The 12,838-nt window shown below is 44.9% G+C and overlaps 1 protein-coding gene across 1 annotated transcript; it reads left to right on the top strand.

Moving 5' to 3' along the window:
• Positions 1-737: 737 nt before the first annotated feature.
• ARL6IP5 (ADP ribosylation factor like GTPase 6 interacting protein 5) lies at positions 738-10,691 on the top strand. The gene is made up of 3 exons (XM_061455764.1): positions 738-1,110; positions 8,421-8,638; positions 8,951-10,691. The coding sequence occupies exons 1-3, from the start codon at positions 935-937 to the stop codon at positions 9,121-9,123; spliced, it is 567 nt and encodes a 188-aa protein (XP_061311748.1). The 5' UTR covers positions 738-934; the 3' UTR covers positions 9,124-10,691.
• The last annotated feature ends 2,147 nt before the right edge of the window (positions 10,692-12,838 follow it).

The following is a 12,838-nucleotide window of genomic DNA, read 5'->3' as shown; positions in this document are numbered from 1 at the left end:
TGGAGTTTGAAAGCTCAAGGAACAACTGTTCTACATGGACTGATGGGGTTCAAGCCACTGTGGCTGCTGGCAATGACCCTCCCCTTCAAAGCCAGAAGGTTTAGGGCCCAATCATCCCATCGCAGGACCACCCTGTGATGGCTTGACATCCCCCCAGTGCCTCCTTGGCTGGGTCAGACATTCCATGGCCCCCTCCTCCATGCTCGGCCCACAACAGAGGATGTGAACTGTATCTGTCACTGAATGTTAAATGTATGTCATATTTTTCTGAGGAAATGGTGTTGGGGTGAGTCTGGAGGTGGTCATGGAGGTGCTTCGAGGGCTGAAGCACCTCTGCTATGGTGAGAGAGCACAGGCTAAGAGAGCTGGGCTTCAGCTGTTCAGCCGGAGAAGAGAATGCTCTGGGGAGGCCTTAGAGCAGCTTCCAGTGCCTAAAGGGGCTGACAAGAAAGCTGGAGAGGGGCTTTTGACAAGGGCATGTAGAGAGGGACAAGTAGGAATGGCCTGAAACTGACAGGAGATTTAGATTGTACATTAGAAAAACAAAATCTTCCCTGTGAGGGTGCTGAGGCCCTGGTACAGGGTGCTCGGAGGAGCTGTGGCTGCCCCATCCCTGGCAGTGTTCAAGGCCAGGTGGGACACAGAGGCTTGGAGCAACCTGCTCTGGTGGAAGGTGGGTGGAAACTGGATGAGCTTTGAGGTCCCTCCCAACGCAAACCCTGCCGCGATCCCATGACCACACAGCGGCCGCTGCCGGCAGCAGCTGCCTCTCTTGGGCACGCAGCGCTACACACGCCTCTCGCTTGCGCTGCTGCTCGCTCCTGCGCGGTTTCCGCGGCGTTCACTCCCCGCGGCGGGCGAAGGAAGGGCCGGGGCCGCCCCGGGGTGGTGCCGCTGTGCTCTCAGGCCTGCGCGGCGGGGCGTGCCGGCAGCCATGGAGGTGCAGGTGGCGCCGCTGCGGGCCTGGGACGACTTCTTCCCCGGCTCGGACCGCTTCGCCCGGCCCGACTTCAAGGACATCTCGAAATGGAACAACCGGGTGGTCAGCAACCTGCTCTACTACCAGACCAACTACCTGATGGTGGCCGCCGCTGTCGTCTCCATCGTGGGGTCAGTGCGTGAGCTCGGATCTCCCTCCGGCAGCGGCGGGCGTGGAGGGGCCGGGCCGGGCAGGCCCAGTTCCCTGGGGGGACGCCTCATTCCCCGGGCGGGTGGCGCTGCGTCTCGGCCCGGTGACATGGGAAAGGGGTAGGCCCTGCGCGCTGCGCTGCCGGGTGGGATGCTGGGGTGTAGGGAGCTGCCTCTCGCTGCCGCTCCTTAAGCCTCTGATTTACCTTGTGTCGCTTAAAATATTAAGGCCTTGGTTACAGCCTCTCTTGTGGAAATGGGGCGTGTTGAGTTAGGAGGAGGGTGTAGGACTTACTTACTGGTGGGTCGGAGGACTCCCTTTTTTTTCCCTCTTCCACGGACTGCTCATCATTCTCTTTGCCCACGGGAACGGGCTCCAGGCACCCCCAGCTTGTCGCTGGCAGAAAGTAGCAATGGGTTTGCGTGCGAATGCTGCTGCTGTCTGCAAAACTGAGCTGCATCCTGCGCAGTGATCTGTGCTTCCTCACTAAATCCGTCCAGTGTGGCCGCTTAAGCTGAGAGCAATATATCCCCAACAAAATTAAGAAGAAAGCCCATGCCACTATGCAGACCTCCACTACTGTATGAATCAAGAAGAAAAAGCAGCGTTCTCAGCCTGTCCTTTCATGGATCACAGGCCAAAGCTCCCTGCAACCCAGAGAATCTTCATCAACTTAGATACTGGGTCAGCAGCTTCAGGAGCCCTATCAAGATGCTGACTGCTTAGCAAAAACAAAAAGAATGGATTTAGGGGAAGAATTTTAAGCCTCTGCAGGATAAGATGCGATGCACTACAGCCAAAAACATTCTGGCCTAATGGCTGGGCAACTCTCCAATTTAAGCATTTGCATTTGTGCATTGTTTGTTGTTAAGAGTGAAGTATTCCAGTTGCCATATTAAAAGCTTAATCATCAGCTTCTGCTGTATGTGTGCTTAAGAGCTTTCTCACCAAAGACCCTAAAGCAATACTTGAAGAAAAGTCACATAGGCTTTGACTCAAAGGATGATTATAAGGTTATTTCCCTATTCTCTGCAGGAAACCTGAGCCTGACAGAACAAGCTAGTAAAAATGAGATTTCCGCAGTCTTACTGCTCTTATAACACCTTGGTCCAAAATACTGTGTTCATCTACAATTGTTTAGCAGCACGATGCTGCAGCCAGCTCTAAATGAGTAGATAAATCACAGTGGGCTTGCAAAGTAGGGGGACAGCTCTTCTCCCCAAGATGGGGGAAAGAATGTAAACAGTTTTGATACCTCTGCTTGGAAAACAGTGATGGCAGCAGCTTTTATTCAGTCTCCTAAATTCCTCCTTATAAACTCCAATCTCTTCAGATCAAGGGTAATACATCTTCAGATTATTTCCCCCTATTTTCCTGGATTGGGAGATGGAGGAGGAAGAGAGCCACAGGAGATGAAGAATAATATCAGAACTGCAATTCTAATATCTTAACATTGAGAGGTAGCCCTCTGAACTGAAAACTTGCAGATGAGGAAAACCTGCAATGAGATTTTTGTCTTAGAGCCTTTTTTATGTGATGAATTCAATTCTTACAACACTGAAGTAAAAAAGCGTGGGAGAAGAACTCTAAAGGAAACAGGATAACAGAAACTATCCTGTTTTGAATTAGATTTTTCACTTGCTTTTGAGAGAAAGGTAAAGTAAGTTTTCCCAATATATTTAAATTGATGACTAAGTTGCTGTCTTGCACTTCATTCTGCAATAGGCAGGAATCCCTGAGTGATCAGTGGTGAATCATGGCTTTTTAGGAACTCCGGGGTTGTACATAGGCCTAACAGCAGGATTATTGAAACTGCTGATGGAGTGGTCTTCCTGTGATCAGAACTAAACTTACCCTGTGACCAACTGTACCTGTTTTTAAACCATCTAATTATATACACAGACTTGTAACACAGAAATGGTATTTTCAGCTATTGTAATACTTGGTAGCTGTGGTGGTGCTAGCTGACGTGGAAATCATAGCCTAGAGTGTTCTTAATACTGGAAGTACAGTGTTTATTGCCACAGCTTCAGTTTACTGCCTCTATTATAACAAAGTTTACCTCTCCAGCTTTTTACTGTCTCTCTACATGGTATGGAATAACCTTACTACGAGTGAGTGGAATTGTAATGGTCTCTGCTGTATCGTTTGCCTGCCTTTCTCCTTCCATCCACCTTCTCTGATAGCTCCTGTTACATGTAAATGATGTTCTGTGCTTTGCAATAATGTAGATTTTACTTTCAGCCTACAGGACTAGGTAAAAAATAAATCAGTGAACAAGAAACTTAGTTAGTGCTAACACAGGCTGGTGGTAGCAGCCTTGTCTCTTCCACCCACCCTCCAAATTCCTTAAGGAATGAATCTTAACTAGCATGCTATTCCCTCTTCCTCTTCCCCTTCCCCAGTTCTTTTGCAATAGACTGCTGATACAACCCAAGATCTTTACTAAGTCAAATTGTGCCCTTTCTCCCAGCTGCACAGGACCTGGTTTGCCTGTTCTTACCCTGAGCCAGGGCCCTGCCATTGTGTGCTGTACAGATACTTATTAAAATGAGTGCCTCCCACAGCAGTTTGCAGCTCCCCTCGAACAATCACTTTGGTTAATAAGTGGAATTTGTCCATGCTTTCACCTACTCCAACAAGGCAGCTCTGTCTTGCAGTTCAAACTTAACTACTTAAATTGATGGCATTTCTTCTAGGCTTTTGTTGCCATGTAGTTGCTAAAAATTAGTTTCTAAATCTGACAGTATTAAAAGGTGGACGTCAGAGTGCTGCATCTAAGAAACTCTTCATTCTCTTCTGGCATGTCTTCTGCACAGCCTGAGGTTTGATGGCTCTTACCTCTGCCACTTCTCTAAAACACCTTCAGTCCATCTCCGCAAACCCGTATCAATGAGTGTGTGTCTCTTCTCCTTCCCCAGACCACTACCTGAGCTGACGTGCTGGTAGCAATTCCCTTGCCAAAACAAAGACACCAGAGCAGCAAAGACACCAGAGCAGTTTCTCAAATGCATGATGAAAGATTAAGAATGAGTGAGCAAAACACATTGCTTTAAAACATACATTGTCTAATGATATTAGTACATAACTTCATGAAGATCTAGGAATTCTACAGGAAGGAATCTGGCTCCTCAAAGCAATGCAAGTGAGCAACAGTAAGTACAGAAGCATTACTTTATCTGTGGATGCTGAGGGCCATCACCTGGGACAATATGCCATATATAGTTTTAGTGCTACCTCCAGTTACAGTTATATAACTGCAGTGAAGCTAAAGTTTGAAGAGAGAGGAGGCAGAACATTATCTTTAAAGCTATTTAAATGAATACAAATGAGGAAGGAAGCATTTAAGTGCTCCAGCCTGCCCTCTGCTCAGAACATGATGGAGAAAAAGGTCTTCTAAAAGTGAATTTTAATGCTTGTTTGGTATAATGGCCTAACGGAGCTGCTCTGTGTAAAAAGATGATGTTCTCAAAGACTGCAAGTCTTCTGTTCAGGGCTTTTGTTCAGACTTGCCTGGTCACATGCAAGAGAAACAGATGTGGCAGCAGCTGCTGAATAGTTACCCAGAGACAGTCATCCCAAATGGAGATGATTTAAGGATGAAGCTAACTTGCTTTTGCTTTTTATGTGGTCTGTCCTATTTCTGGGCTCATGCTGTAGGAAGCTTCGTGTCTTGCATGAAGGCTGTGTCTTTCCCAGCTCTTTTTTCCCCCCTGTGCTATAGCCATATATTCTTCAAATAACTTGCCACCTTTTCTGCTTTTCTGCTCTAAGGCTGTGCACAGGTGTGCAGACATGAAATTACCTGACAAAAAGAAGCAATGTGACAAGTCACTGAAAGCAGGGCTTCTGTGGGCTTTCCTGCAACTACCAAATTTAACCTATCTGATGATACATGTAAGGACAGAATACAGAAACATGAATCCAGTAAAAAAAGGTATCTCATCTTAATCTGTTTTACTGGCCAGAGGTAGCTGTCAGTACTTTCCACCCAACTGCACCCCTAGGTGCTAGCATCTCTGCCATCTTCTGCTCCTACTTCCCAAACACAGTATCCTATGTTCCTACTTGGCGCAGGACAAGGCCTGTGTTCCTGCAGCCAGGCAGGATGTTTCTTTTATTTATTTTCCCCATCTCTTTACTTTGTATCGAAGCAGATTTCGGAAGGGATCTCTGAAGGGCAGCAGGAGTGCAATTGCAAGTTGCCCTGCAGCATTGCTGGAACTGAACCTAGGTGACAGCTTTTTCCTTGTCAGTTTGTCTCAGCTGTACTGGAGGTCACAGCATCCTACCAGGGTTGTAACCTGTCTTATACAGAAGGCAGTGAAGGAGATCATCCAGCTAAGATGCTCTGGGCTGTTAGCACCCCAAATACTACTTAGTCCTGTCATACTGAGTCCTTTCAGAGTCATGAAAGCTAGTGGTTTTCTTCTTCAACCCCAAAAGAGTTTTTCTACCCCTAAGTCATCTGAGCAATGTAAACTCAAGTTACCACACCATTGCCATGCTAATAGTGCCGTGCATTGCATTTTTAGGGTTTTGAGAGGTCTGAAATCCCTCCTAAGGGGAATTATATTTAGAAAGTATCTTGTAACATATGTAATGGCTGGTCACTTACCTTGGCTCTGCAGCTTTGAAAGCCTTCCAGTCTTCTTGCCTGAGCATAAATTTGGCATATTGTATTCTGATCTCTACATAAGTAAGGCTAATAGCAGTTTGGTGGTTCAACTATAAGGTGACTCCTGGGCTGCTGTACAGCTCTTTTTCCCCAGACACTGGCATTCTAAAACATGTTCATGTTTTTTCCTTGTTTGTCCTCAGCTGTTGTGTTATTGAGAGCAGTGTGCCAACAGAGATGAGCAAAACTGGGTAATGGAAGTCTGCCTTCCCAAAAAATGCCATTGCTGGAGAAGTTTCTGTATATGAATTTCTATGAGAATCTTAGTGCTGCAAGTTATGCTGTGGGTGAGTCAAGCAGTAAAAGGGAGCCTGGTATATGACACCCTATCCAGTACCATCATCAACAGTACTGAAGTCTGTGGACACATGGCTGATAACTTGAATACCAGTTTTTAGTGGCAACTGCTATCCCCATCTGCTTTCATGTGGCTCTGAATAACTTCATTTGATACTTATGTTCACTGTTTCCTTGTACCCGTTGGAATGCAGCCCACTTCAGAAAACATGTAATTCAAATAACTTTCCCCAGGAAAGTGTGAACTTTCAAATGTGTGCTGGGTTTTTGGTTGATTGTTGGATTGTTTTTCTTCATATCCCAGTCAGTTATACAGAACCTGTGTAGTGCCAGAAAGAAGCATAGAACAGAGAAGTCTTTGGTTTCTTCCTTAAAAATACAGAGGAATTACTCTTCACCACCAGTTTCTGAAGTTGTAATGAGAGTAGGGAAAATAAAGCTTTGAGAGTATTTAACAGACACAGGAAAATTGTAGAGGGGAGTTTTGTTTATTCCTTTGTTGCTTCCAGGGTTATCTTTTGCACAGATTTTTGGGAACAAAGAATTGGTTGTGAGTTGCCTGGGCAAGTTTGGCCATTTCTGCTCCAAGATAGCAGTGATGTGGAGGTGAGCTCTGCCTTAAGAATCTCATAGGTCCTGTACTGCGTATATAGGCCAGGCGCTAGTGTGGTCCAGTCATGAGTCACCCTCCTTCTCCTGCTGCAGAGGAGCACAGATGAAACCGACTTCCTTCCAGAGCAATGCTGTTCACTTTTTCCAGCCTGGAAAATTTAGATTGACAATTCAGAGCTAAATATAATCTGGCTGGCTACAGGGAGTGACTCAGATGCAACAAGCAAGTCTGCCCTGTCACCACTTCCAAAAAGCCCTGTTGGCTTTTCAGCATGAGTAGCAGAAGCAGGTGGGGAACTAGTCTGAATTTTAATCTCTTTCTATGCAGTTGTCCTATCTCCTGTTGGCACAACTGACGTAAAGAATCAAGAGCCAGTCTGTCCTCTGAAACAGTGCTTTGGGATTCTTCCTTCTCTAGGAGAATGTTCTCTGGTGCAGCAGGTAGGGTGTTGGCATACCAGTCTAGCAGCAGATTTCTTTTGCTGATGCCGGATATGAAGCACAGACCACAAACCAAAGCATCCTCCTCAGCAGTGGGATGGAGTGGTGAGTCATTGTGCCTGTTAGCTTTGGAACAGTAAAGTCTACAAGAGGAGATCTTGACTACATCTGGCTTCAGCAGGGCAGTGTTATGCTACTGTCGTAGTTGTAGCAACTCAGAGCCCTCAGCTGCTGTGTAACTAAATCTGTGCACGTATAAGCAAATAAATCAGAATGCACATGAAATCACATCACTTATTACAGTATAAATAAATACAATGGAGCCTGGACTTTATGTGAGTACCGCTAAGCAAAGTCGTTGCTGAAAGCTTGACTCTCAACGAGCTCTTAATACTTGTGAAGTGGTTTGAGCAGGTGATGTTCTTGCCCTGGCCCAAAAATGGGACTTGCTGTTTATAGTCCAGAGCTGATCCACTTGGTAGCTTGGTTTGCTTGGTAACTATAATAGAACACAAACCTCAGCAATGACTCTCTTGCCAGGCCTGGCTCCACTTTTGACCCGTACTCCAGTTCCTTCTGACTCTTAGGCATGCTTGCTTGGGACAGGGCTACATTTCTTGTGCTGACAGTGGTAAGCTCCTTCTGCAGGTTCGCAAAATCATTTGTTTGGGTGTAAAGCAAAAAGGCTTATTCAGAAATAAGAAATGGTAAAGTAACTTTTTTTTTTTACTCAATGTTCCCCTACTTTTCCTATTGTGCAAACCCAGATGAGATAATCTGAAAAGCTAGTTCATCTGAAGGTCTGGGCTGAGCCTGATTTTGGTCATGTGTAGGCAGAGCAATCCCTTGGGAAGCTGATTGTTGGCTCCATCTGCTCTTGGGATTTGCTGGGTCTGATATCAAATGAATGTAGTGATTGCACAGGTAGGAGGGGTCCTGGTAGTGATTGCTGCTATCAATGAGGTGCTGCAGAAACTGTCATTATCCTCAGCTATGCTCAGGATGAGAACATAAAGACAAAATATTATCTAAACTTCTAAATTCACTGCTAAGGGTTGCTTGATCAGTTGCACTTGTTGCTTTATTTGGCTTCTGCCTAAAAAGTAGATGCTGATAAAGGTCTTGACAGCAACAACTGAATTCCTAATGCCCTACCTCCCTAGTAACAGGTTACCAGTGAACTAGATGTTTGCTATATGAACACAGGTCATGAAGGCTCCGAAATGAGACACTTACTTCTGTTTTCTTATTTCTCCTCTCCAGATTTCTGAGTCCCCTGAATATGCTCATTGGTGGTACTGTGGTGGTGCTGGTATTCATGGGGTTTGTGTGGGTATCGCACAATAAGGATATCCTCCGCAAGCTGAAGAAGCAGTACCCAACTTCATTTGTAGTGGTCATTATGCTGTCTAGCTACTTCTTGATCTCCTACCTGGGAGATGTCATGGTGTTCATGTTTGGGATCACGCTTCCTCTCCTCTGTAAGTGTTCTTCTGCTCTGGGGGCCTAAGGGGATGTGACTTGGGCTTTCTCAGTTAAGTCTGCAGAGTTTAAATTGGCTGTTGCCTTCACTACCTCTGTTTAAATGACCTCAAAACAAAGCTGGGCAGGGAGGGAGGCAAAACAGCACAAGCCATCTTTAATGTCATTATTAAGTGGGTACCTGCGATTATTTAAGTGGTCACTGAGACTTCCTCTTCTTCCAGTGCCATCATGGTGCTGGAGTGCTGCAGTGCTGCAAGAACTATGCATTCCTTGGGCATTAATTATTAATAATTGTTTCTGTCATGCAGTGATGTTTGTCCATGCTTCTCTGAGGCTTCGGAACATAAAGAACAAGCTGGAGAACAAGATGGAAGGAATAGGCTTGAAGAAGACCCCGATGGGCATCATACTGGATGCTCTAGAACAGCAAGAGGATAGCATCAACAAACTGGCTGACTACATATCTAAAGCAAAGGAGTAAGCAGCTGCAACGTAGCATTTTTACCTGTTGCAGGAGTGTAGTTGCTATTTACTATTGTTCAAGCTTGCTTTCAGTTTGTGTACAAAACAGGAAATGCACGTGGTACAGATTAATAATTGCAGGATACAGGTGTTCCGATGTCTTCAGGGCTCCTCTAAGAACATAAAAGCAGCAGTCTTTTTCTATTGTATAGCAAAATGTTCTGGTGTTTACACAAATACATACTAACTTAAAAGCATTTGCTTGTCTCTTCTTCTGGAGGGTAGAAGAAGAAGAGACAGAAACCTATGGAATGCAGTCTCTCCAACTGTCTTGTAGCAAATTTGTCTATTAAAAGTACACCCTTTTCACCTCAGATCTGCAAGTTGGCAGTTTAGGCAGTTTTTGCTGGGTAACACCTTCAAGCTGGCAATGCTTAAAGTGAGCTGGAGTGTCTCAAGTAGGTCTCTTGCATCCTCCATATCCCTCACTTGAGTGGTCTGTATTGAGACTACATTGCTAGTGAACTGGTGGTAAAACCATGAAGTACTTGTAACGAGAATGGATTCCTGCCCTCAGCTCACATTCCTCCTTTAGCAGCTGGGAAACAACCTAAATAGATCTAAGCATGAAGAATATTCATGGCACTGTGCCTCTGTCAGTTCCAGTAAAACACATCTCTTGTCTCTCCGAAATCTGGATCTATAGAAGCTGCTCCTCTCTGCAGGAGAGCCAAACCACCTGACATACCAGCTAAACTATGGCCAGGCATGGGAGAGGAAAAAAGGCTTCAGATTTGTTGGATGAGCTGGGTTTCTACCCTACTGATGTTTTGAAATACTGCTACTTTAGGACTTACCTTGTTCTGCTTTAGTCTGTATAGGCTATTCTGTAGATGGAGGTGTATGTGTGTTCTCGAGTGTGGGTCTTTTTCTTTCTTCTTAACCAGAATGCAAAGATACAAGTAAAACATATATCTCGCTGACTCTGTACTTCTGACACTCTTCAAAGGAATAAACTGGATTTCAGGTTTACAAGTAAAAGCAATAAATGTCAAGATATGGTTTTTGAAAACCCATTCCAAATTCATGAATATATTTGCCTGCAACAACTACTGAAAATGGTGGGGGGGATTCTTTTATATATTTTAACTTAACTGCCAGCTCTGGAAATTATCTTGATAACAGGAGCTTACCAACAATGGGGAGGGAAAGTTGTCCAGGTGACACTTCATTTCAAATGATCTTGCATTTCTCTTTTCTATCAATCAGAGTCATTAATTTAACAAAGAAAACCAGGATCCTTAAAGTTGAAGCTTTTCTGTAACTTTACCATGCTGTTTTCATAGTGAACTGTGTAGAAATCTGAACGTGTCATTCCATTTAAGTGTTAAAGTGATCAGTATTTATTGAACATGTCTGTATATTCCAGCTGAAGAGTCAATGGCCTGTTCCTCACTTGTAGCGCATGGTCTTTGTTAATTGCAAACTGTTTCCACACTTCAAGAACATAGTAGCCTGACTTCTTCATTACTGTAGAATTTTCAAAACTACACAGTTATGAAGAAAAATAAATTCTAATGGTGATTACTGAGTGTGTTTATTTCAGGTTGGGAAAAATGGGTGGAAGCTTGAGCTTGGATCTGTTGCTGTGATTGGTGGAACTCCACTGAGTGGTTGTGCTGTCACCCTGCAGCTTGTGCTTCAAGCCTGTGCTTGTGGTTAAAGCTGCTGGTTTTGAGTGACCTGTATATTAACTTCGTTGAGGCACAAGGCATCTCTGAGCTGCAGGAGTGTTACGGCCTTGCTCTTGCATCCTTATGCAGGCTGCTCGACAGAGGTGGAGTACTTCAGACATTTGTTCTTGCTGTTTCAGTCTCTTACACAACTCTACCTTAATTAACTGGGATTTTATATTGCTTTTAATTACCTGAGAGGGATTTCTGCTTCTAGGATTACTGGGAGCTGTGCCACAAGCAGTATGAGGAGGCCTGTTCTGCTGCAGTCAGACTTAGCAGTGTGATCTCTGTATCTGGCTGCCTCCCTCCTCCTGTGATCACTCTAGAAGCTGCTCGGTGGGAGAACATGGATCAGAGCAGGACTTCCTGTCTGTACCCTGGTAATATGTGTCAGCTTCTGCAGCATGGCTGCTCCTGGGTGTAGCAGTCATCTGGACCTGGCAGCTTGAGTTGAAGACTGTGAAGCACTGTTATATTTTCCCTTGTACTTCCGTGTCCCGGCTGCTGGAGTCTCAGCCTGCCCTTGAAGCCTGTATGGAGAGCTGCACGCTCAAAGTGCTTTCTGGCAGAGCTGTTTTTGCACTTGTCATTTGCTGCTGTGCTCCGGGGTTAGAAGTAACAAGTTCCTTCCCTTTCCTACTTTTATGCTTTACAACAAGAGATGGCTGGATGAAATGGGCCCAGTGAAAATGCTACTTCTTTTTTTAAGTCTCTGCCATGCAGAAATAGCTTTCCCCGTCCCCTTATGTGATATTTTAAAACCACCAGCTATGTCTTAGGCAATACATTAACCAGGTTTCCCAAGTCTGGGGCATTACAGTTGCAGACAGAAACAGCTCGGAAGGAGCTTTACAAACTGGGAAGAGGGAGAGTTGCAAGACACCAGGTGATAGATGCAGAAAGGACAAGGATAAATGAAAACCTGAACTACCTTGGGTTCAAAGAGATCCTGGATATTGCTGGTATGACAGGACTAGTACAATAAATTGGGAAGGGGAAGCAGGGTGGGACTGGGATTGCTGAGAGTTACAGGCAGGAGCCAGGAGAAACTCCCCTGAAGGAAATCCTGCAAAGCTGTACCTTTTAGCAAGTGTTTCAGCCACAGGAATGCAGGGGAGCTGCATGTTAGCAAAGGGAAAGGCTTTGTTCTTTCCCTGTGCCTTTTAGCTTTAGAAAAACAAACAAAAACTCCCAAAGCATCTGGTCTCTTGTGGATGTGTGACTTGACTTACCTGTAGCTGCTTTACAAACAAGGCTTGCAGCAAAAAAAAAAGCGATTAAAAAAGGGGAGAAAAATCACAAAAAACATTAAGGAAGAAACCAAGTTGTGCACATGAAGGTTTAACCCCCAACTCATCCAGCCCTGCTAGGGGTGAGACATGCTATTCACACTCTGTACTAAGAGGAATGAGGAATTTCTTGCATCCCTGGCAAAGAGAGGTGAGGCTCATCCTCGTGCCACAAGAGCAGTGTGGAGAGAGACCTGAAGTGGGATTTCAGTGTGCTCCAAGGCAGCTGTAATTAAAGAATACATCACAGCCAAAGATGAATCGTGGGGAGTGAAGATTACCGCTCTCAAAGCGGAGCACAGCATCACCTTTTACATGCTGATCAGGTACAATGCCAACTAGGCTATGTTCTGAAATAGAGGTAGCTTGAGGAGTTTGATGTACGAGAGCAGTTGTTCTGTTCTGTGAGTGCCTTGTTAGCCATGGAAGTGCTGCACACATCTTACAGAGAGCTTTATTTCATTCCTGTTTCCTTAACTAAAAAATGGAGCTGTATACATGGAAACCAAATAACATTTCTCACGGACAAGAGAATAATAAAGGAGCAAGTCTGTGAAAAGAAAGATAAGATGAAGCACACAGCATATTCCTGCAGAATCTGGCAGCAGGACAACGTGGAAGCAAAACAGTTTGCTGACAATCTAGAAAGACAAGGTTATTGATGCCTCTGAGAAAATACTCCCACAACAAACTGGAGCCTCAAATCCAC

The sequence above is a fragment of the Pezoporus flaviventris genome, unplaced genomic scaffold (assembly GCF_033815535.1).
Source record: "Pezoporus flaviventris isolate CSIRO_AGI_PZ_B2104156 unplaced genomic scaffold, CSIRO_AGI_Pfla_v1 ptg000021l, whole genome shotgun sequence".
Taxonomy (NCBI): Eukaryota; Metazoa; Chordata; class Aves; order Psittaciformes; family Psittacidae; genus Pezoporus; species Pezoporus flaviventris.
Note: the sequence above shows the minus strand (reverse complement) of the source record. Positions and strands in the feature narration are given on the sequence as shown.